Below are 24,737 nucleotides of genomic sequence, written 5' to 3'. Positions count from 1 at the left end.
CCTTCCTCGTTACGCAAATCGTTTAACGTAACCGTTTAGGAAAGTCGTAAGATTAAATTCCCGCGATTATTCATTTATTTCGAGTAACCAGCCGCGTTTAATTGCCAAACGTAACGAAATGACTTTTACGTCACGCTTAATCGACGAAAGAGCACTTCTTCTCCACGTTGCTGGTGTTGGCCGGTAACGAGTTTAAGCAGCAAATTTACTAATTGCATGATTATAGAAACTCGTTTACGACGTTCTATGCGACGAAACGCTCTCTAATGTTACCATACACGCAATAAGAAGAGCGGGAGACAGATTAGAATCGATTTGTAAGAATATTTTATTACAATTTAAATGTGTGTGTGTATATACAGAATTCGAAAGTAACCGTCCAGAAAGAGCGCGAGTAACGGCATGTTTTTCACAACGGGCATAAAGATAGCGCGCGAAAGGAAGAGACGTAACGTTTACTTCACGTAACAAAAAACGAGATAAAAAATATTTATAAACTATTTTTTTTAAACGATAACGCGTAATTAACATTAACAACGATATTGCGTGCGTGCGTGGCTCCTCCGTCGTGGGTCCGACCGTTACCATTGACGTCGCAAAGAATAAATCTATATAATTTGAATCGACGATCGTTCCACCGAAACGAAAATATTCTTTGATTGTCGAAACAATAAAATCTACAACGATCGTTTCAAATTGGAAAAATAAGTTTCCAGCACGGGTTCGGACCGCGACCTTTCCACTCCATCTTCCTATTCGAATCCTCCAGCGAGATATGTATTTCTTTTTTTCGAAAATTATGGCTGCACGGGAGTAATTTTGAGCAACATAACTCGACCCGACGGTCTAATAAGCGGCAGTGGTTAAATCTACGCGCGATCCACCTCCTCCTCGTTTAAAAAAATACTCGACTCGATCCGATTAACGTATCGATTATTAATAATTAAGGCATGTTACGGGTTACAGCACATTCTGACCTCACGGGGTACGGTTACAGCCATAGATAATTGTCAAAATAAAGGTTTTTAGGGACGGGAGAAGCGATAAAACAAATTCAAAACGGAACAGAAACGGCGAATCGGGTGCTAGTGGTATCTAAAAAGGGGGACGAACACGTGCGGCGAGGAACGGAAAGGATATTTTGCCTCAAGGGAAAATCATATTTTCGTACGAAATTTATTTATTTTAATACGCCCCGTCCGCGTCACACTACGCTTATAATTTTATAATTCTCCCCTTTTAAAATGGGGAGAATTTTATTTAAAAAAAGGGATAATTTCGTACACTGTTCGAACCTTCGCCGTAAAACGAATACGCGCGATTGACGTAACTACCGAAAGCCAGCCGTGATTGGTGTAGAAAAGGCGTCCGTACCGTCCATTCGCCAAACCCGAAACTGGCGAAGAAAGTCGCGACGCGACTTTTCCGTTCCGCGCCGCGGGCGCGCATTCCCCGTTCGGATGCGGGGGTGGGCCGACTGGTGGTGGCCATCGGTTTTTTAATCACGTGATTGACGAATTTGTTATTATATTCAAAAGACGTCTACTTTTTAAATACAATAAGTCGTATTTAAACGGGATTTAAATCTATGTTTATATACATTATTTTATGTGTTATATTTAGGCATTATATTGTTTAGAACGGGAAAAGATTTCCGTTTCTACGATTCTAAAGGAGAAAGGAAAGGCTTTTTTTTTTTTTTCTAATAGAATAAGATTAAAATTTGAGAGACGAAACGAATGGAAAAAATGGACGATTTTCGGCAACGGAAACGGATCGTCGTTTGATTTCACCTACCCGAAAAATGGCCGATAGCTGCCTGCGACGGCCGGAAATTCCGGCGTGACGTAGTCGAAGCCGAAAAGTGTCTTTACCGTTTGATTATTGGCCGGACGTTTCGACGTCACCGGACCTGGTCCCGGGAAGGCTGGGCTCGACCGTCCTTGGTTTAGAAAAGGTTAAAAGAAGAGAAGAAAGGGAGAGGAGAGATCACATGAGCAGCTCCTTGGTTTCGGGTAACTTCACCGAGCAGATGCAACCCACCAGGAGGACGGTGGCTGTGATGAGAATGGGTAGAGCTCGGCTGGACTCGATGGTGCTTCCGAACGTCACGCTGCCCAAAACCGCCGCCAGACGGCCGATGGCACTCGAGAAACCGTAACCGGTGCTTCTGTGGAGAGAAACCAGAATCGGCGTCAACCTCGGCCAATGCCGCAAATATTTTAAGTACTAAGTCTAAAGTAATTCTAAGATAATGAAAAATAAAACGGGCCACGTCTCGAGCGGCACCCTTATTCTGTAATCCCGGATTCTCCACCCATTCAAGTTGCCATTTTTCAAGAACTTGGAAAAATTGGTAACTGCAGCAACTGGATAAGTCGGTGCGGTTACTTTTTTATCGAGTAAGTTAGTGAAAGAAACGTATTGTTATTAATGATTTGTTATAGTAAGGAAGGAAATCTTTACAGTTAATGTATTAATAGTTACACTCGTTTACTGCTTGTGTTTTGATTTGTGTTACCTCCGTAAGATCTGGGATAACAGCACTAACGTTTTGGAAGCGTGTTATTTGGAGTGATGAGTCAAAACGAGAGTTGCGGGATGCTAAACGACGAGAATTTGTTTGGAGAAAGAAAAATCAAGCATTCGATAAAAATAAAACTGTAGGAACAATAAAACATGGTTTGGGGGTGTTTTTCAGGGTTCGGAATGGACAATATTGTTGAAATTCACGATCGCATGAAAGCATACAAACAGATACTCGAAGACAATTCGTCTTCAAGTATCTGTTTGTAATAGTATCAGCAAGGAAAGTGGGAATTGAAAATGAATTCGTCTTTCAACAAGACAATGATCCCAAAGATACAGCATTGTTTCTCGGAAAATATTTCAATGAAAATGATATCAAAGTCCTTGAATGGCCACCGCAGTCACCAGACTTAAATTTAATAAAACATCTGTGGGACAAATTAGACCGTTGTATTCCTCTTAGCCGTAGAAAATCTTCATCATTGTACAAAGAAGAATTATTTAAGATTTGGTCAGAAATTGGGCAGGACATCGTTGATAAATTAATTAACAGTATACAAAGTCAGCTTCGTGTAATTCAAGCCAAAGATGGTCTAACAAAGTTCTGATTTGATTTTTCTGAATGTTTTATTTCGTGTCAACGTTAAAATGATCTCGACTGTATATATTTATATCAACAAAGGGGGAAAAGAACAATGAATTTAAAATGTATTGAAAGATCTCGTGCTTATGCAAAACTCGCCCGGATGACGTAATAAAAGTAGGTCTGCCATTATTCACGTTATGCGAAAAGCATGGCGGGATACCGAGGCGGAATGTACCGTAGTGTATAAATTTACGAGGGTTTATTCTCGTGTTTTAAGGTGATATTTGGTTTTATGCCAGTTTAAATGTCATCCGGAATATAATTAATGGTTACTCGCCGTTCGTCGTTATGTGAATAACACTTAAATGTCGGTCGGTTATATTTAAAAACAAAATATTAACATTTATATGTCGTAATTCTAACATATATGGAAAAAGAAAATTACCAAAATTCTAGATAAAGGCCCAAAAAGCACGTCTAATATTGTACATTGAAATATTAATAAATGCCGGCTATTAATAATACACGTAAGAAAAATGAATAAAAACAAGCGAGATAATTATTGACCCGATTTCTGGTGAATCGGTAAGTGACGGCGGTGGGTTATACGGGGATGGAGACTTAATCCTCGTCACTGGTGACGGGTAAAGACAACTAATAAAGAACTCGCTCGTCTTTCTGCTAAAATAAACAACTGGTCGTTCCAACAAACCGTAGAAAGTGCCGGATAAATTTAAAATGGCCAATGCAAACGGGCAAGTTTGTTTACGGGTTACGCTGATGTTAAATGACGTCTCACGTGTTGTTAATGTAAATACAGGCTGGCGTTGTTTGAACAGAGACGAAAATACGACCAATGCAAATTACATTGATCATATTTGCAGAAAAGAAGGCCGTCGATAATAATCTTATTGGATCGTTTGTGTTTGTAACCGCCTGTTAATTCCCACCTCTTAGAAACAAAGATATTTTTTTTAAATAATAAAGGCAGCGCCGTTTGGCCTCCCCATAAAATCATAAGAAAAACTAATAACAAAGCACAATTACCCAATCAAAGCCACAATTGTAAACGATTATAAATGTAATTGTAATTGTATTTTTTTTCATCAACGTTGTAACGTCGAGCCAGGACTTACTGTATTTGATGTAGGCCTATTGTAGTGTAGTAAATGATAACGTTTGCAATAAATGGGATGCAACGTAGTCTGAAGAGGAGGAGAAAATGTCACTACGTCTAACTTACTTGTTAGTTTAAGTCGAATAAAAACTCGCTTCCAATCTTCAATGCGAAATAATAAAAATATTCTCGAGTATCCCATTAAAGGTAGTAAAAGTTCCCCCAATTGTTCAGCCGTAGGTACGCATTGAACGTATTTTAAACTTAATTTAATTCGAATAATCGAATTAACCACAATACGTTTAGGTTTAGCCTTTCGAAAAAAGTAACAACGAATTGGGGAATCTAGCGGAAGAAGAGGAAATCCGGTTGGAAAAACGAAAAATATCGATCCGGGATTTGCGGCCATCCCGGAGGCGGAAAATGTCTCCCTGGCCAATAATACAAAACACGGTTGAACCCGAGCCAAATATCAGTTTAACATCCAGCGATAAAGTAACAGACAACATATTTGCTCTTTATTTTGGCCCCAGGACCTCCAGATTTCCACGTACTTAACCTTCGTAGCAATCTTTTAATTTTAAAATCATTTCATAGCTTTACGACAAAGCATCCCGCAAAGAATTTAACCTATTTCGAACTTTCGCGGTGAGAAAGTATACCGCAAATTCCAGATTTATGGAAGAGAAGTGTATGAAATTCGAGTAACATAAAATACTTAAATGTAATTCGAGCGTACGCTAACTCTGTGTGTGTAAAGGCCGATTTCCGCATTACCAGAAACGGAAACAGGAAACGGAAACGGAAAAATAACTGCGTTACGTACTTCTTCATTTTCTGTTTAGTTCCATTTCCGTAATACCGGAAAATCGCGAACACAATTAAGTCTATTGTAGCGGGTGGTCTTCACTAACTTATTAAGATTGACGTTTTTTATATTGTTTGTTTATTTCATTATAGAGGAAAAAGTACTTCCCGAACTCTTCTAAACACAATTCCAATTCTTCTCATCGACTCGCTCCCTTCGAATAGTCTATTGTTACCCTTAGATACAGAATAAAACGTCACTATTATTACGTCGTAACTCGTAACCGTTACTTTTTCTATTCCAGGTTTCCGAGTGATTTTGGTAGACGGGAAGTGACGTCGCTTTTCCGTTTCTGTTTTCTGCTTCTGGTGTATCTTCCGGTGATGCGGAAATGCTTCTGCACGGGCACAACGGATGCTAATTACGGCAAGGTGATTAAATCGAGAGGAAAAAGTGCAAGCTGCTATTAATCCTACGGATAAATGCTTCTCAGAAGAGAGACCGAATTTATTTCGATCTTTTTAGAAATAAAACTCGACTTGTTTACTTATTTATTTGGAAAATACTTACCTCAAAGAAACCGGATAAGCTTCGGTGGTTATGACGTCGATGGCATTCCATCCCGAGATGGAAACGAAATTAAAAATGGCTTGGAAGGCCACCACCGACATTTGTGACGTTGCTAGCCAAAGGAAAAATATAGAGAAACTCGAAAGAAAGAGCGACATTCCTGTCAAAAGAAAAGACTCGGATTAGACACAAAAACGTTCTTTAAATTATTTCAGAAAGTTTTAATTATCCAGCGCGTAGATCGGAAAAGAAGGTGAAGATACGGTGACGTAGAACTCACCAATGGTCTTGACTCTGCCGAGTTTATCGAGGATGCAAGAAGAGATGATGTTTCCGGGGATGATGGCCAATTGAGCGATGAGATTCTCTAGGAATATTCGAGATAATTTATAATTTACGTCGAAATCGATGGTGCAGCCGGCTTTGGTACTGTACAGCGCGGAATTTTCGAACTGGCAGTCCTGCAACTTGTAATCGTAAAAGTCCGTGTCGACGAAAACCACGTTCCTGAAAGTAGATTGTCGGAAATACGTTCTGCTGGATCGAACGTCGCTGAAGGAACAATTGTAGAACAGACACGACACGAAGGTGCAGTGATTCAATAACATGCCGCTGAACTTGACGTCTTGAAACTTACTGTATAAAAAATGTTTGTTTTCTAAGGTGTAATTGAATGTGATGTTGTGGAAAGTCAGGTTTGTTTCTCGAACCGACTTGGTGTTGTAGATGTCCTCTTCCAGTTTTCTCGTGTACTCGGGGAACCACATCTGAAGACCGTAGAAACTGAAAGGTGGGAGAAGTGCCGATTAGCGCGGAACGTCGAATAAATACAAATAATTTATACGGTTACCCGAAAGACGTGGTGGACCACACGACCAGGAGCACCACGGTCAAGGTGGTGTGCGGGGGCAGGAATATGCGAACGAACGAAGTCCAAAACTGGCAACGAAAGAAAAGCCATTAGAGTATTTTACGTAAGTGGAGCGCAAGAATGGTGGAAGATTTACCGATTCCAAGGCCGCGCATAATTCGTTTATAAGGCCTCTGTTCGAAGGGCCCATGATAGAACCGCTCTGGCGTCTGGCGGGTAATTCCATTTCCGAGAGCTGAATGGGAAGAGAGGCGCACTGGTACCGATGAGAATCTCATTTCGCAGACGTTAACGTACCTTTCATTATCTTTTTGTAGGTACTTACCTGGTATTCGGCTCCCGGTTTGTTGATGTGGTTCATCTTGAATATTTTCTGGTATACGTACATGGCCTCCACGTCTCTTCCCGCCTGATAAAGTAAGCGAAATCAGACACGCACCATTTAAACAGAAATTAAATTCTCCACGTATCGATTAACGGTGTAGGGAAAACACAACGCCATTTACTAGTCGATCGATTTTTATATCTACCTCTAGTAAATAACGCGGACTTTCGGGCAGAAACACCATTCCGATGAGGGAAACGACGGACGGGACGGAGCATATCAACAGGAAAACTCTCCAACTGCCAAAGTGCAACCTTCTAGAATTCATCAGCGTCAAGCCTGGAAGAAAAAGTCCTTAATTGTAATCCGAACTTTCGTTAAACGGTACCACAAGCTAACATATAACTAAGGCTAACGTCTAAAGAGGTCAAGTAAAAGACGAGAAAAGCGTAGATACCAGTTTTGGGGACGATTCCCCAAGCCATGACGGCTACGAAAACTCCCCCGATGGCCCAAAATATGAGCAACCAACTGAGATGTCTCCCCCTGTGCTTCTTCTGCAGAAATTCGCTGTAGTAAGTAAACACGATGGGTAACGATCCTCCTATTCTGAAATCGAAACCGCGTGATTTATCTTTAACTTCTTTCTCGATTTTAACGTTATTCTTGCTTAGAATTTCTGAAGAGAATAGTCTATTGTCCGTTCTGAATGGTATTCTAAATCGATCACGTATTAAAAACCGAAAAGGCTAGCGGGAATTCAACAACGAGATGGTAATTAACGTACTGTACTTACCCTATTCCGCTGCACAATCTGGTGACAACAAAGAGTCCGTAAGTCGGCATGAAAGCGGTGATGACGGAAAAGACGGCGTTGGTGGAAAGAGCGGAGAGTAGTGTGCGTCTTCGACCCAATTTGTCGGCCAAATTTCCCCAGATTAGACCCCCTATCATCATTCCCAGGAAGGTTACGCCCCCTGAAAAATAACCGAGTAACGTTAAAATAACCACCCGGGCCGAGCCATCTTTCCGATAAACCCGAATGCTTTAACCGGTAATAGTAAGACCCCGATTTAACGAAGAGTTCTGATTAGAAGTAGCATCGAGAACGAGTTTTATCGCAGAAAATCTCGCTTTCGAAAGTCGCCACGATTTCCGTTACTTACTTCGGGATACCATAGAGTGACGACGGGAGATTTCTCTCTCCGCCTTCTCCTATTTCTCACAACTCGAAGTACAAAGACCGATATTTAGGTTTTCTCGCTTTCTAGCGCGATAGAAAAATATAGTCCGTTTCGACCGATTGTTTAGATTTCTGTCGTTCGTGGCCAACGTATAACGCCGCCGATTCGCGCGACGTAGGAGATAAATCGAAATGCCGTTTGCCATCGACGCCGGTGTGGCTCTTTATCGCACTTAAATAATCGGCGAAAGGTTAGTGGGAGACTCACCGAGCCATCCTTTGTGGTACTCTTCCATGCAGAGCTCCCTTTCGGCGCTGGGAATGACGTAGGCTACGACGAACACCTCGATGGAATCGGCAGCCAGACCCAGTCCCGCCACCACGAACACCATCCACTGGAACACGCCGTAGCCCGCCTGAAACGATACAAACACTTTTCTCACTTTTCTGGTCCGAAATCCGGCTCTCGGGGAGGGATTTAGCCGTTACGTAATTAGCGCTCGATTGATCTCCACCCGTCCGAAGGAAAAGATATTCGTCGCAGGTGGAGACACGCCCGACGTTAAAGTTCTCGCCGCGACGATTGCCGCTTCGGAATGTCGCGCGTGAAATCGAAACATTTCGTCGGGGAGAAGAATCGGAAACGGAAACGAGGAAAAGAAGAAGGGAAGGAAATATCTCACCTGCGTCAGAGCATCCTGATGAAACTGCGACAGCAGCGAGACGTCGGTGTCGACGAAATCCGTCTCCTTGACGTCGTCTCGATCCTCCTCCCGTCCCGATCGACCCGACTCTTCGGTGTAAGACCCGACGGGCAGAGCTTCCCTACTCACCAGAGACACGTTCTCAGATTCGTCTCCGGGTTGAGGCATGACGTCGGATTCTTATCTAAATAAAAACAATGCGCCGATAAACTTCGAGACCCTCCTCTAATCGGCGCGGCTTAATCCCTTTCTTACGCTTAATTAACCACGGAGCGCAGTCGCCATCGGAACATCGCCGACGATCCGAATCTTTTCCTATCGGCGCGTTATATCCCCCTCCCCCGCCGCGTACCTATAAAGTAAGATATAAAGCGCGTATCGATTTTCTCGGCTGCGAAGATTATAAAAATAAACGTATCCGAGAAATACGCCATACCTTTCTCCCTTTGTTCTACGCGTTTTCCCCCGTTACCACGTCATCGCGGCCGATTTAATACACCAATTCCCGGTTTACCAGGGTGGTAGGAAAACTCGTAAATGGGGGAAACGAAGTCACGCCTTTGATTCCGATAGGCGAAAGAGTGGCCGTTCTTTAGTAGGGAACGTTCCCGGATATATTTTGCGTGCCGCTGGCATTAATTGGAGTTAGGGCGTTCCTTATTTTTCCGAGTAGAAGGGCGAAGAGACGTGAGGCTTTTGTTAATGTAGTGGACGATTGGCATTCCGGGTCCGGAATGCGTGAAGAACGAACGGCCAGCGGTTCTTCTATCGGTGGTTTTCTATCGAACACTTTATAGCCCGGAAGGGGAGGAGTTAGAGCGCGTGGATTCCTTTGCTTTTTTGGCAAGATTAAAAGTATCACCACCAAAAACGCCGGTGGACCATTCTTTTTTTGGTATTCTTTCCGTGCAAACTCCGGTGTTTAACGTCTTCATCTTCACTATTATTTGGCGAATATTAAAGAGATGGCTTCTCCCCATCGGGTTTTTATCCGTTTCGAGGAAAGAAAAACGCGCGGCCGGATATCTATCCGGAGAATTGCGCTGGAAAAAATTGGAAAGCGTCCAAACGTCAGGAATTTCCTAACGAGTTTTCGCGGCCGAAGGAGGCCCCGCCCGATTTTCCAAGTCGTAAAAGCGGGCGATTTTCGCTCCCCACCCGGGTCCGCGGGCCGGCGGAGCCTGGCGCCGCCGTTTTGGAAATTAGCTCCCGTCGCCGGGCTCCGCCGCGGAACGGATGCGCCGTGCAGGAAAGACGGTTTTACGGGGACGCCGCCGCCGCAGGCGTACGAACCCTCGACCGTTTGGCCGGGCGCGTGACGGTGGAGAATGGCCACTGGGGGAAAAACGGGAGATCGATCGGCAGCCCGGGCGAGAGAAGCGTTGTGGAAAAGGCAAATCTGCGCCGGTAGAGCCGACTAAACCGACGCGTGTCGGCGCGGATTCTTCTTGCGGAGAACCGGCGTCGGGGAGGAGAGAGGTAAAAGCGCGCGCCCCACTTACCTGTCGTTACCTGAGCAGTACGGAAGGCGCGCTCCGACGCGTACGTCCATCAGACGGAAGCGGCCAGGTAGATCCGTCCGACCGGCTCGGTCACGTGTGTCGTATCCGACGGCGGCGTTGGAAATCGGCGTCGTCGACGTCGACCGGCGGAGGGCGCCACCGACGACGCCGGAAAACCGGGAGGGCGGAAGGTCCGAAGGGCGCCGGCGGTCGCGCCCCCTTATTTACGGACGGCAGGCACTTCCGGTTAACGGGTATTTAGGAACCGGAAAACGACCGCTCCGATCGAAGGATCCGAGGGAGGGGAGTGCAAAAATACGGTTGCCACGACGACGGTCAAAACAATGCCTGACGGTACACCGGCCGTCAAACGTTTAGGTACTCAAGTTTCCACTCGGTTCTGCCCTTTTTTTGACGGATACCGACGGAAAAGCGCCCTTCCTCCCTTTTTGTGCGGAGGAGAGCGTACCACGTGACCAGAAACGGCACCGGAGTATGGAATTAAAGTCGCTATTCTACGGTGGCGTTAATAAATAATAAAATGAATTTTACCAAAATTCCTTATTAGAGGATTTAAAACCACGATAGCATCCGACATTTCGGGTGTTTCGGAACGAGGGAAGTCCAAAATATCGGTGGCGAATACGGGAGAGGGGGAGAGGAACGGTAGACGGAGGGGGATGCCAAGAACCCACCCTTTTTCCCAACGACATATTAATCATTTAAACAAGTCGGGGCGGTCGATCTTCTTCCTTAAAAAGCGTCGTCTTCGATTTCTATCGACAGATGGTGCGCTAATAGTTTGGCGCGCGCTACGTCTCTCCCCCTCGTCCCCAGTTTTGCCAGATTTACGGACGGGCTATCGAATAGAAAACGTAGGCTCTGTCTTATCGGATTTTGAATATTCCCCTATAGAGGAAGAGCGAAGAGTGACCGGAACTCCCGCGTAAGTTTACCAATTCTCATTTAAATATAACTTGGATGAGAGTTTTTAACGTATTCATTTAGAAGTCGGTCCGTTTGTTTGTCCGGTAGTGATTATAACTCGTATTTTTCTGCGGTGTTTTCTATCGTATCGAGTTCGTATGAATAGAAAGGAGGAAACGAGAAACGAGGTTTGTTAATGGAACCACTCCGTCGCGTGATTCGCGATCAAAATACCGCAATCACGTCACGTCTTCCTTTATTTTTCTTCCGTTAAATCGTATTTGGAAATAATTACAGGGATGACATCTTTTAATTTTTACTGTTTCGTATAGAAGAGGAAACGGTTACTTACTCTCTATATATATATATATATTGAATTTAGCGTAACTTTTAAGAGGGGGGAAACCGTGCCAACTTCTTTTCGTACCGTTACGATCGATAAATTTCCTACTAAACCGCGATAATCCACATTCATTTAAGTAAATTTTCGGATAATTTCGGTCGACTAGTGGCGAAAAAAACACCGAATCGCCTTCTCGACCAGTGCGAGTTACGTATAATTCAGCCAGTGTTATATAAATCGATTAATTCGTCTTACAATTACCAGAAAGTTACCCACTTTGCAATTTAAGTCGGGCGAATTTTATTCTATATTTGATGTATATATATATATTAATAAATAATTTAGTTATCCATTTATATCCATTATAACTTCCTCTGTAAGTGACTTCGACGTATCCATTTATATCGTCGATGACGTGCGGACTTCCATCTACGCGGTTGTATCACGATACGGTGTTTGCACCATCGAATCTTTTCCTAATCAGGGGGATGCCGATGCAATTCGAAGCCTCAACTTTAATGGAAAAGTGCAGATTCTCAATCTCTCCCTCTCTGGCCTGAAACTTCCAATTATTTTTTTTCATTTGGAAATTTCCTTTCCGATTACAAACCGTTGGTCCTTGCACGTAACCAGCGCGGAAAACGTGCTGTGCATTTCTTATACCTTTGTCTGGGGGTATCGACGTAATTAATGCGTGTTAAACGTCGCGGTTCTGTATTTTACCATGATTTAAAGTGGAAAAATAACAATGTTATCGAATTTTAACAAAAGGCACTCTTTACCGGGCCCTCGGAGGACTCCACCGATTGTAGACACGGAAAATAAGCCTCTTCCCTCGGGGTGAAGAGAGCTGATAAAAATCCGGATTCTGTGGTAAAGTTACGGGTGATTTGTAATTAAAGAAAATGGACAAGGCCCACCACTCCTTTGCCAAATTGATAAACCTGGCTGGGTCCTAACGGCATATTTTATATTCACAACTTCTTCGTTTATTATAAACGAGTCGGTAACACTAAACGTCATCGATCCAAAGCGACAAATTCGTTGTAATTAATTTGCATTTTATTATCTCCAAGATTTAATGGATTCTTGATGACTTTTAGCATATTTCCAGGCTTCCCCTTCGTAAAATTTTCGCATATACTCCATTGGCATGTACAAACAATTTATGTAATGAATTAAATATTAAAATATCGTCGACTGTAACTAAATACAATAAACGTTTACAATTTATATCTAGTTATGTAATTTAAAAAAATGTATTTAATGGCTGCAATTTTAATCATATTACTAATTTAATTTAAAATATATGCTCTCCATCTCTAATTAGTAGTGTCTTGCCCCTTTACGTCGTACTTTTCCTGATAACAACAGAGTCGTGACGGTCATCTGTGTAACTCCATTCTGGGGAAAATGTTTGAATCGAAACCACGTTGTTTTCTGTCTATATCGGAATGTATTTCTACTTCTCCATTGTTTATCGCGTAAAAAATAATACAGAAGCCGACTTCTGTGTCATTTTCAGCTAGAATTTTAAGTCGTAAGCCCTTTAAAAGAGTGGAAACCGAGCGATCATTATCACGCTTTTTAACACGAATACAAAGCGTGGACACGTGGTCCCGTGTCCAGTTTGAACTAATTAGAAATAATACCCGAGGAACACGCGTGTACGAAGGATTAAAGTCACTCGATAGCCACATTTCAAAAGATTAAAACTCTCGTTCGAGAAATCAACGTTTTTAAAGGTAAGTACACGTAAGCACTTGTCTCATTTGCATTATTTATTATACAATACGGAACACAAATCGTGTATTCGACTACAAACCGAAGGGATTTCTTTGGCAGTCGTCAATAGGGAAAAAGGTAGGAAAGAGTTTCTAAGAAACACTCTCTCAGACAAAGACAAACGTGCTTAAGTTACTTAAGGACATTTTAAGATGCTAAGTGTACTCGGATGTTAACTACGATTCTTTGGAATTCGGCATAAAAACCACGATTGTAATGTTTAAAATACAAACGATTCTGGCCATCGATCCTTCTTCAGAGATTACAAGTAGAATTGTTGAAGAGAAGGGATCAATGACAATTATCTAACTAAAGTTAACGGTTCTCGAGAGAATAAAAATCGACAAATCTTTCGAAAACTCCAACGGGCTACGTCGGCGGAATTCTTATCAAAGGGAAAGAATTACCTTATCGATTCAAAGGGAAGGTAAGAGGTGACGATTTAAACTTCGTAGCCTAATAATTTACAATATCTAAACAACAAACTGGCATGTTTTTCGTTGTTTTATATTAGCTTCTTCCTAGACGAAAGAGCCAATAATTACTTGTCTTTCGACCTTTCTGGACGGATTCGTCCCGAGAAATGACATTTCCAAACAATAATTGATTTTCGTTAATCTAAAAGAAATTCTAATGTGTTATATCCCGTTTTCTGTAACTCCACCCTGCATCTGCTATCATCGAATAAATACTGAAAATTACGTGCCTCCGCAGAGGGGGACAAACCAGGCACTTCCCCTCCCTTGGGAGCGAATAAAAAATTCCACTAATTATAATTGTGAAAGTAATCGACCACGGATGCTTTGTCTGTCTATTTTAGCAGCAATTTTAAAATTGCAGGCCTAGAAATTACCACTAGTGTTCGTCTGTCCTTCTTTAATCCCGAGAATGGAGTTAGATAGAGAAAATCGAGACCGGATATGAAAATCTTAGGAGTACGAGGCCCCAATTAAATATACACAAACTTCGATTCGGACCGGAAGTCGCGTTATTTCAATTCAAAGGTTTTCTTTAGAACGGAGACAGATGACCCGCGCGAGAAGTTAACAGGAAAAGTATGATTTACAGGGGCAAGACGGTAATAAAATCGAGATGTAGAAAATTGCAGCACGGCAGGGTGACGACGTCACAATAAATAATCGCTGGTTTTTATTTCAAATTATATAAGAGGTGTTAATAAAACACTTAAATCTAATCAACAGATTAGCGTTTTTATTGTATTTAGTTAATTCTTTATCGTTAAAGAAGTTAGTTTCCGTTCGATATTACCTTACACTTCAGAGCATTTTATAAGCGCGGGTTGAAGAATCTCATTCGAGATTATTTTATTTTCGGTTTTAAACCTAATTTTATAATTTTTTCCCCAATTTAAAACGATAAGAAATTATTTTAAAGTTAATAAAGCCGGTTAGATTAGATAACTTTTATAAGTTGACACTACCGATACCAAAGACGTAATAAAACTAAACTACATTCTAAAACAGCATTTTACGGACGAATCGTTTAAATTTTCAATAAAACTAGTTTCAAAACTTGTCATACGTCATTAATATTTGCTATAAAATCAATTAACGCAATCGTACGCGTAACATATACAGGCCCGTACAGTAAGTCAGTATGTTCGGTGAAGGACGGTCGACAAAATAATTAAAAATAATAAAACAATCCAATTAAAAACAATACAGTTTAAATGTAGGAAGTATTAATAATTCGACTTCAAAGTGATTAGTACGACAAAGGGCAAAGCCGTACGTGGCTACACCAGTATACCTGACAGTTCTGTCATCTACACGTTCAAGTATACCTGCCAGGTGTCACCCGGCTTAAGGAACGTACTGTATGCAAGAATAAATTTCGTGTACGAATAAAATCATTTCTTTTTTTGTACTGCAAACTTCTTACGTACCGTAGAAGAGGGAACGACTTCCAAATAATAAAACATTGGGCAAAATGTCTCTGGTACGACCGATTTTAACGGACAATGATGAATGATAAATCGTTAAAAAATATAAATATCGATCGTCCCCCACAAAGAATTGTCGTGCGGAACTAAAGACTTCGGTTTTAAACGTTATTTCGGGTTTTTTTTTCTGGAGGTACCGTTCATAAATTGTAAAGAGAATGTCCACGCCGCTAGGTTTATAGCCGATACCGGTATACGGGTTATAAACCGAATGTTTTACGACGATTCATTTGTCAAAACGCCGTCGTAAAGTGTGTTTTGTTTTTCTTTTCTTTGTAGATACGAGTGGATGATGGATTTCTGCAGCGGTGACGTCGTCAAAAACCCGCGTGAAAGACAATACGATCGGAGAAGCGTAGAAATGTTTACGAGTGTAAAATGTAGCCCCGTAGAGACGGATTTTGATTTCGAATCCGGAACCGAAAACACTCCGTCTTGGGAATATTTACGAGGGAAACATCGTGATATACGATATTGCTCACTCGTATATCGTACTTTCGCACCACCCGGAAGTCGTCGTCGTAAACGTTTGTGGTGTGACGTGAATTCTTTTATGACCTATACCCATGCAAAATACTCGTACGTTTGAAATATAGACGTTTACCAGATTAGAAAGAAAGTAAAAATCCAAGCGAATAATGAAAATTCTACCGTTATTTTAATTGAAGAAAAAGTAGCTACTATTGTTTCTTTTAGAATTTCTGTGTAAATTCCTTTTCTTTTCCTGTGGTAAGGGAACGTCCGTAAATTATGTAACGCGTATGAGGATGGGGTAAACGTTACCACGCGTTACCAGAAGGTGGGAGGTGTTTACAGAAACGTTACGTAATGCCGAGATCTCGACCTTTGAGTAACGATTCATTTTTGTTTTCGAATTGCTGCTTGGCGAACGTGTCACTGCTTTGTACCGTACCTTATACGTGCAATTAATAAAATAATGTGATATTCTACGTGTATCGTTTGTTCAAAAACAAGACAAAAGGGTCGCTCTACTCCCCGAGTCCATTTCTAAAAGAAATCGTAGACATCTATCCCAGAGCATCTATACGACCTATCGTAGAAATAGAGAATCGATTAAAAATATACCAGTAATACATAAATTAGTCACTTCTTTACAATCGAAAATATTCAATGACCTTCGTAGATACGAAACCCCTGCTAGAAGGTCTTTGATATTTCTCTAATAAGAGGTCGTACACGACCTCGTCTTATTGACTACATTCAATTCTACCGCGGTGTCTTATCTCTTTCTTAAATTACAATACTCCCGCCTATACCCCTCGGAAAATTGCTAAAACGAAAATTAAATGGCGTAACCCACCCCATCCTGTACCCCGCTGTATGGGACCGGCGGTCTCTCCATAGACTCGAATTCATAAATGCAATTTGAAGTCGCAATGTAACACGCCCCTGGCTGTGTTAATAAATATCTGTGTATATTATTTATATAACAATAGTAGTATATATATAACAATACTTTTTCTATTCTCAATCATAGAGGGGAAACGTTAACGTAATTCACACTCTTATTAGGTGTAAACTTCAGTGACGCGTTATAGTTTCGTGGGATCCCAGGCAAATTTGAATTATGGGGCCCCACTTCAGGCGTTTTTCTACGGGGGAATTTTTGTCTTCGATAAATTTACGTTATAATCGAGAGGGATATTTAATATAGAAGAGACGTAAGACACTTCTTTCCAGAGAAATATATTAAAATAGGAGGAACGTCGTTAGAACGAAAAATAAAATTCCAAATCAAATGGATGGTCCGGAAGTGGAAACGAGATAAAAATGTCATTTTAAATATCCATTCGACCAGATAATAATGAGTTTGATTCTCGTTCCAGATAGAGCCTTGTAAAAGTCTTATTTCTAGTGGAAAGATTTTATTTCCAATTAATTAATTCGCGATTAATTTAAATGAGATTTGCCATCTCTTTCATGCTCCGTAATGGTGATTTAAAAGAATTTTTAAACGCTTTATTTATGTTCTATTTAAATTTGCTTATCTCTGATTTTGAAGTTTAATTAGTAATCGTTTATTAAAAATATATTAATTACGATTATTCATTCGTATTACAATATAAATTAAATATATAGGTCAGGTGTAGCCTGTATATTTATAATTCTCCTCGCTATAAACAATTATAAATGTTCCTGCATTTAACGTCAGAAAAAGATGAGTGTCGTCCCGGGATGTACTGTACGTTTCTAAAAAACGATACTGCTTCTATAGACGACTTTATTCTATTTCCATGTCAATTAGACAGTCATTTACCTCCCTAATTAACCTCGAAAGGTCGATTATCGACATAAGTATCGCACTTAATTAATTAATTCCATCCGATAGACAATACGGAGTGATGAAGAAGTGGAACTAAATGTTAGACGACGAAGAGAAGAATAACAAAAAAAAAAAAAAAAAAAAACAAATATTTGGAGGAACCTTAGACAAGCGGGCCTAGTTTCTGCCGTAATTTTCTGTTAATTAATTAGAGGCACCGACTGGAAACGAGTATTTAATCCTGCCAGCGGAGTAATTGCGAAACTCGCCACCAGTTCGATGTTTGTCGCTTATAATCCTCTTTTAATTAAAACTTTGTTGGACGTCGCTGTATTGTCACGCTTGACTTTTTTTTTCCGCTTCGTTATATCAGATTTTAACTCGTTATTTATACGGAAATAAAGAATTTCTTCGCTTTCAAACCTATTAAAATTCCATACTAGTAAACAATTAAAAAAATTGCTGACGTAAACACAAAATTATACACCTTACTCTTTGTTTACTTCTGTGACGTATTTAAGAAGTTGCTTATTACGTCGCTTGAGGCTTTTGAATGTCAAAATGTCATGTTCCGGCTGCAGTTGCCAGCATCGTTTTAATATAACGTGGCTAAGAGGGCAACTTATTTTTTTTTTAGTTCAACGAACTGTCGAATGTCCGGAAGAGTAAATTAATTCGTGCTTAATTAACTTAAACATCCCCGAAATAAGTTTAAAAATAAAGAGGAAGAACATTCCCACTTCCGGACATGCGCCGTTTCGACGGTTACGCTGGTCCGTCGCATTCGCGTTAGAAGCAGATCGATAGAAGTCGGGATGGAGAGCGAATTACCTCGAGTCGACTGCGCTCCTTTAGTAAACAATAATAAGGAGGGGGAGACGAATTTCGACTCCTTCCTCGACCGTTTCGGACAGTTCGGCCGTTATCAGCAGCTCTTGGCACTCTTCCTGTGGCTGTTGGTGTCCCCCTTTCTGGCATTCGTCATCTACGGTAACATGTTGCTGCTGTTGACTCCGGATCATTGGTGCGACTTATCCGATTTTACCGGGTAACGCTAGTCTGGAAGAGAAGAAGAACCTCGCCATCCCTCTGGAAGAGGTAGAAGGCCAGTTGAGATACAGTCGCTGTTATCGCTATCGATTTAACGATTCCCCATCCTTCGAAAACGTCACCCATCTCCCGGTCAAATGTCAAAATTGGGAGTACGATTACAGTCTCGTTTACAGAACGTTAGTTTCCGAGGTGAGTATCTTTTTGTATTATTAGTTTACCGTGTGTTTCTCGATTAACCGTTCGTGTCTGGCAGTTGAATTGGGTCTGCGACGATGCTTGGAGGACTTATTTTGCTTACACCGTCTTCTGGGGTGGAACCGCGGTCGGCGTATTGATTATGGGAACTATAGCCGACATGTAAGTGCAGGATGATATATATATATATATTTGTCTTTTTCCCCGGTATTTTAGCTCTTAATTTACGTATTTTCGATTCCAGGTTTGGGCGCGTGCCTGTTCTTGTAGTGGGCCACGCCGTGTGTGCCGTTGCTAGTTGTGCCACTAATTTTGTCACCGATTTTACCTGGTTTATGATCGTCAGATTTATCATCGGGTGCATGGTGATTTCTCAGAGTATGACTGCCTACGTCTTAGGTAAGGAGGTAAACATTTTGTTACGTCATCGTTGCTAATAATACCTCGCCAGTTTATTTACCCGAAGGGAATTAGTGAGCGTAGAATCCTTACTATAATAAACGATCACACGTGCTTATATTTTTAAAATATCTTTTATAACATTACAGTTATGGAATACGTGGGATCAAAGCACAGATTGCTTGTCTCGAGCGGATATCTTTTCGCCTATCCTCTTCTAGGTTGTATCCTGCCTTGGATTGCTTATTTCCTGCGAGACTGGAAGACAATTAACCTCGTCGTGTCCGTTCCCCTCTTCATCGTACCCATGTTATTCAAGTAAGAGAATTAATCTTTCTCCGAATACGTAACCCATCCCGTACACTAGTTCAAGGAGAACTTTCCAATCCTAGAAACGTAACGTCGACGATTAAAATTCCGAATTTAAATAATAGCACTCGACGATCCTTTTAGTGTAAAATAATTCTGCCAATAGTGCGAAAGCTGGGTTCTTTAACTGGAGGTGAAGTATTCTTCTTTAACAATTGCCATTGTTTCAGGGCCCCCATAGCGAAGGCAGAAGGGAAAGGTTGAGAAGAATCCGGAATATTAATCAGAGTAAACATTGCTGAATTTCTGTAGGTGGCACGATACGCGTATATTTTACTTAAATGGCAACTGCCCTCTTTGGTTTCTCTTCAGGTTCATCCCCGAATCTTTAAGGTGGTTGGTTGCCAAACAACGTTTCGATCGAGTCCGAAAAATACTGAAGACCATGTCTAGAATCAATAATAAGGAATTTCCTCCGGAATTCTTCGACACGATGGAGGTGAGTGTAAGAACATTTTTAATATTCGCCTTACGTGGATTAGATTATAATAATTTGAATCGTTTCTCAGTTTCCTCTGGTCAAAACCGAAGGAAAGAAGCATACGTTATTCGACATGCTGAAGAAACCAAACATGAGGAGGATATTTTTGTTTACCAACGTGTCCTGGTAAAGGCGTGTCTATAGAATATTTAACATTCGGTACTCAATCACTAAGAACCGTAGTCTGTTCTCGCAGGATGTGTACGTCTCTGTGTTTTACTGGAGGTTACGTGTACGCCGCCACAGTTTCCGACAACCCTTTCTTGATGATCACAGCTAATTCCGCTCTAGACATCGTGGCCAATGCCATAGCCGATCGATTAGCCGACAAATACGGAAGAAGACCCACCGCAGTCAGCAGTTTGTTGGTGGCAGCTTTGAGTTACATGAGCATCGCAGCAGTTCCCAAAGGTTGCCATTTCTATTCGTAAGTCGACCGCTTGGGACGATCCGCGTACAATATCCAAATTTCTCTATTGCAGATACGTTCGCCGTCAGAACTACGTCTCTAGTAATTGGAAGATTAGCTCTAACTGCGGGTTACAACATAAACTATCTGTACGCCGCAGAAGTGTACCCCACCGTGGTCAGAACTCAAGCTTTAGCCATTCGACAGGCGTTGGGATCGGCGGGAAATTTTCTCAGTCCGGTGGTGGTTATGTTGGTGAGTGAATCTCTAAATCTTCGAGTTTTGCCCGAGAAAAATCGTTAATTCTTCTCAATTTCAGGCCATGTACGCTCGTTATTTACCTTTACTAGTGTTTGGTGCCATATCTGCTCTGGCGGCAGTGGTGATGATTTTTCTGCCGGAGACACTGAACAGAAGTTTGCCGGAAAGTTTGGAAGACGGAGAAGAATTGGCCACGTTGCCCGGGTTATGTCAGTGTTGCGAGAAGAGAGAACAGTGAGTATGCAATCGAATTTGGCCCACTTGGCCCGCGAGCCGCGTGTTTACGTATCGAGACCATTTTCAAGGTCGCGCTGCGAATAACTCCTTACTGGAACGGCTTCTGGCACGAGTTCGCCTTTTCATTTTATTATTACATTTTGTTTTATTTGTTTGATTTCAGTTTTAATCTTATTTTGATTTGGTCGATAGGCGCAATCATCAACGTTTATAATTTTTACCAATGACCAGAGCAAATTTTTGTTAACGTTTAAAAGTGTAAGAGCGAATAAGTAATTTTGTTTGATATTTTTCGTATTTTTTATAAAATTTTCAGAAATTTCTTTCTTTTCCAGGAAGGATTTCACGTGTGACGACAAGCCCAGAGTATTTCCGGCCAGAATGTAAAGGACATTTACGTATATATTCCTTCGAATTTATCGTCTTTCTTGGATATTTATGCTTGGAATCTCCGTGAAAATTCGGACTAACGTGCGTTTCCATTTAAATAAGTTTTGTGTAAATTGCATTCCCATCGACTGATAAGTGCTTTGTAAATAATAGTTCCGGGTTAATTTAGTCAACTAAAAGTAAGCTGACGTAGAATTATTTTTCGATGATTGGACGTATATTTTTATGGAAAGCAATAAAAGAAAATTGTATTTTTCAGTCCAACGTTTCATTTATGTCGCAAATCCAACACATTTGAGCAATATTCCTTTTTAAAAATCATTCAATTATCGTGCAAATTTTTATTCGCTAACAGAAATTGCTATAGAACAATATTTTCGTAATAGATTGACCGTTTGACTCGTTCCTAATCAACGTATTATTAAAGTATAAATTCACAATGCGATAATTCGTGCTTAATGTAGTACAGAAATTTATTATACACGTCGGTCCACGCTGGAAGTAAAATCCTAATTCGAAATGCATATTTTTTTCCTTTTAAGCTCCCTAAATAAAGCGACCAATACGTGTGAAAAATACTAAGATTTTAACTAAAACGAAGAATTTAAAGTCGATTTTATGTGCGTGACGTTTTCCCTGGTTTAATATTGAATAATTAAAGATGCCAGGAATATTTTCGAGTGATTTCGATGCTAATTGTAAGAAATTCGAAGTTTCGTGCTTTATGGTTAAAAATCGTTTATTATTATTTCCGTAAAAATGTCCGGCAATAAAGAAGATTAATAGAATAAGTTTTTCTATTTAAAAATAGCTTACTTCGTAGTTTTCTTTTATTCTGGCTAACAAAAGACTTTGAGAGGTTATAAATTTATACACGTCTTTTGCAATCTACGAGGATGTATAGTCAGCTGGACAACATTTTCCTCTTTATTTATTTTATTTTATTATTTATTTATTATTATTTTTTTACCGTTTCAGCTGTTATGTATATATAATATCGGAAAGTGTTATAATCGTCGCAAACTTGACCCTCCGGGGTTTTTACAAATCTCCGTTTTCAGACACAAACCCCCCTCCAAAAAAACAGAAAAAGATTCCCGGATATGTGTATGTGTGTATGTTGTGGTTAAATAAATACCTTTTCAATGAGAACGGAAGAAAGAAAACCGATTTTTGATCCCCACTCTATATCAAAAATGACATCTACAACATCAGAAATGTATTTGCATTAACAAAGAGAGGGTTCCCGAATATCAGTGTAACCAGAATCGAGTTACACACGTGTGTGTGTGTGTCTCAACTGTACCCATTAAATGCTGTCACTGCGCTTTTGTCACTGTGAAACATTGAGTCCTCAAAAAGACATTCGGAACGAATTTCTACGAGTTTAACGGCTGGGACAGATCTTCAATAAAAAAAAAATAAATAAATAAATAAAAATAGGAAAATATAATTCTGTGTTTTGTCTGCCCCGTCAGGGAAAAAGGCGATTTGTAGGAAATTTTTAAAGCGTTATTAGGCTAAACGGGATTTAATAGGACCACTTCGACACGATAATGCATTTCTTGTATAAAAAGGATGTAAATTTAATAAGTACAGCATCTAAATTAAATTATAAAATGATTGGGTACGAAATAATTGAACGAATAAACAATCCAAACAATTTCTATTGTAGAATAATAATAATTTGGCCAATTGTTAAAAATCCACATCGAAGAATGGCAGAAGAAGTAGATATTTTTCACGTCAGATGTCCTATTTGTTGGGATGTTTACATCGACCCGGTCACCCTCACGTGCGGCCATCTGTATTGCGAGACCTGTATCGAGAGTGTTAGAAAAATCTGGAAAGTTTGTCCGATGTGTCAAACTCCGATAAGCAGAATTGAAAAGAGAGACCGTCGGGTAAAAGAAGTGAAGAAAATCATGGCCACACATTACGCCATCTGCCATTCGTGTGAGGAAACAACTCTCTTATCCGGACTACGCGAACACAGGACAGCATGCGAACAGCTGCCAAAAATCCAACAAGAGTACACCTGCTGGTGCGAAAATCATTCGATGTGCAATGTGCCAAAAAAAGATCGCACCGAACGGACTGTTAAAGCGCCTGAAAACAAGAAGAAACGTGGACATTCGTTGATCTGTCCGAAGTGCGCTTTGAAAAAATGCGACTAAATGGAGATGGTCGCATATTTAAAATAGACGTAACAAAATTTTTAATGAATAATTTTAAATAGAAATAACGCTTCGTTTCGGCGAATCTAAATGCAAAATTTCTGAATTTTCAATCATTAAAATTTGATTTTATTATTTACGAATAATTTCTTTATATACAGAAAAAAAGTACACATGCCACTCATATTTAAACCCTTTGTGTATCTGTTCGTAATAACGACTTTTTATATTTTAACGGGCAATTATTTATCGTGACGTGGTCACAATGTCGGGCTGCAATTTTTAATCGTATTATTAACTTATTTACTTTAAAATGTATGCTCTCCACCTGAAATTAATAGTGGCTTGCCCCGTACATCATACTTTTCCTATTAGCAATGGAGTCTAGCTCCTTTCGGGGGAAATTTTTGAATTGAAATAACATGACTTCCGATTTGTACCGGAAACCTGGGCCTTTTGCCCCTATGGTTTCCATATCTGGTCTCGGCTTTCGTTTACCTAACTCCGTTGTCGAGATTAAGGAAGGACAGACGGACAGTGAGAATGTATAGGCGTGCAATTTTTTTCAAATTGTAGCTCAACAACAATTTCGTGGGAATACAAAATAATTTGTCGATTCGGATATAAATAAGACAGTGGGCGGATTTATCGGTTTGTTGGGTTAGAAAACGAAAAGGGAGGCCATTTCAAAAGTTCCAAAAATTGCTTTTTCTTACAATCTTATTTTGTTTTATAGTAAAATAGGCGAAGAATTGAATACGTGGGAAAGGCACGACAAGGCGTGCCACAATTGCCGGGAGGGATGTCTCCAGGGGAATATTTTTATGGGAAACCGGTCCCCATTTGGAATAAAACCAGGAAAACACCAGACCGGACCGTCGTTCGAAGGAAAGTAATTAATCTTCCGTGCAAATGACGCGATGAGAGACAAATTTCCAAACTAGAATAAAATAAAATTCTGTATATGCCTTTGGAGCCACCGATACGCTCGATCAATGTCGCGATCTCTCGTATCCGTATGGGTGTTTGGCAACACTTATCCGCCCGAAAGACGAAATACGTAAAATATCGTTAGAGACGGGAATCAGTGACATAATTTGTAATTGACTTTGACGGAGAAAACCAACGATCTAGAATATACTATCGATACATAGAGTGGTCATGACCTTGGTTACAGCGCTCTTGGTGGCAACGACGGATACTATCGAACTACAGTTACCAATACAAATACCACGCCACTTGACTAAAAAGAAAATGGCGAACGTGTAT

The 24,737-nt window shown here is 40.6% G+C and overlaps 3 protein-coding genes and 1 long non-coding RNA gene across 5 annotated transcripts; 3 read left to right on the top strand and 1 right to left on the bottom strand.

The window, feature by feature from the left end:
• Positions 1-304: 304 nt before the first annotated feature.
• On the bottom strand, positions 305-10,428 carry LOC136987009 (synaptic vesicle glycoprotein 2C-like). Of its 2 annotated transcripts, none has more exons than XM_067284645.1 (12): positions 10,196-10,428; positions 8,673-8,877; positions 8,258-8,405; positions 7,603-7,783; positions 7,264-7,415; positions 7,012-7,145; positions 6,807-6,890; positions 6,618-6,737; positions 6,461-6,549; positions 5,891-6,393; positions 5,611-5,770; positions 305-2,170 (listed from the first exon to the last, which is right to left on the bottom strand). In XM_067284645.1, the coding sequence occupies exons 2-12, from the start codon at positions 8,859-8,861 to the stop codon at positions 1,990-1,992; spliced, it is 1,941 nt and encodes a 646-aa protein (XP_067140746.1). In that variant the 5' UTR covers positions 8,862-8,877; positions 10,196-10,428; the 3' UTR covers positions 305-1,989. The 2 variants fall into 2 exon arrangements, with proteins under 2 accessions (XP_067140746.1, XP_067140747.1); XM_067284646.1 differs by having other exon boundaries at positions 6,618-6,716; positions 10,196-10,427.
• A 623-nt stretch (positions 10,429-11,051) lies between these two features.
• Positions 11,052-16,161, top strand: LOC136987108 (uncharacterized). Its single transcript, XR_010882578.1, has 2 exons — positions 11,052-11,141; positions 15,493-16,161. It is a non-coding gene; the product is annotated as an uncharacterized lncRNA (long non-coding RNA).
• A 1,984-nt stretch (positions 16,162-18,145) lies between these two features.
• Positions 18,146-21,549, top strand: LOC136987120 (organic cation/carnitine transporter 2-like). The gene is given in 11 exon segments (XM_067284791.1): positions 18,146-18,543; positions 18,545-18,739; positions 18,804-18,907; positions 18,990-19,144; positions 19,294-19,462; positions 19,826-19,952; positions 20,023-20,120; positions 20,191-20,405; positions 20,477-20,658; positions 20,723-20,898; positions 21,237-21,549. Coding segments are annotated over 11 exon segments (1,704 nt in total). The 5' UTR covers positions 18,146-18,312; the 3' UTR covers positions 21,289-21,549.
• Positions 21,550-23,009: 1,460 nt separating this feature from the next.
• On the top strand, positions 23,010-23,468 carry LOC136987043 (E3 ubiquitin-protein ligase RNF114-like). The gene has a single exon (XM_067284679.1). The coding sequence runs from the start codon at positions 23,010-23,012 to the stop codon at positions 23,466-23,468; it is 459 nt and encodes a 152-aa protein (XP_067140780.1).
• Positions 23,469-24,737: the final 1,269 nt, after the last annotated feature.

The sequence above is a fragment of the Centruroides vittatus genome, unplaced genomic scaffold (genome assembly GCF_030686945.1).
Source record: "Centruroides vittatus isolate TY-2023 unplaced genomic scaffold, ASM3068694v2 scaffold_1444, whole genome shotgun sequence".
In the NCBI taxonomy this organism is placed as follows: Eukaryota; Metazoa; Arthropoda; class Arachnida; order Scorpiones; family Buthidae; genus Centruroides; species Centruroides vittatus.
This window is presented reverse-complemented; position numbering and strand designations above follow the sequence as displayed.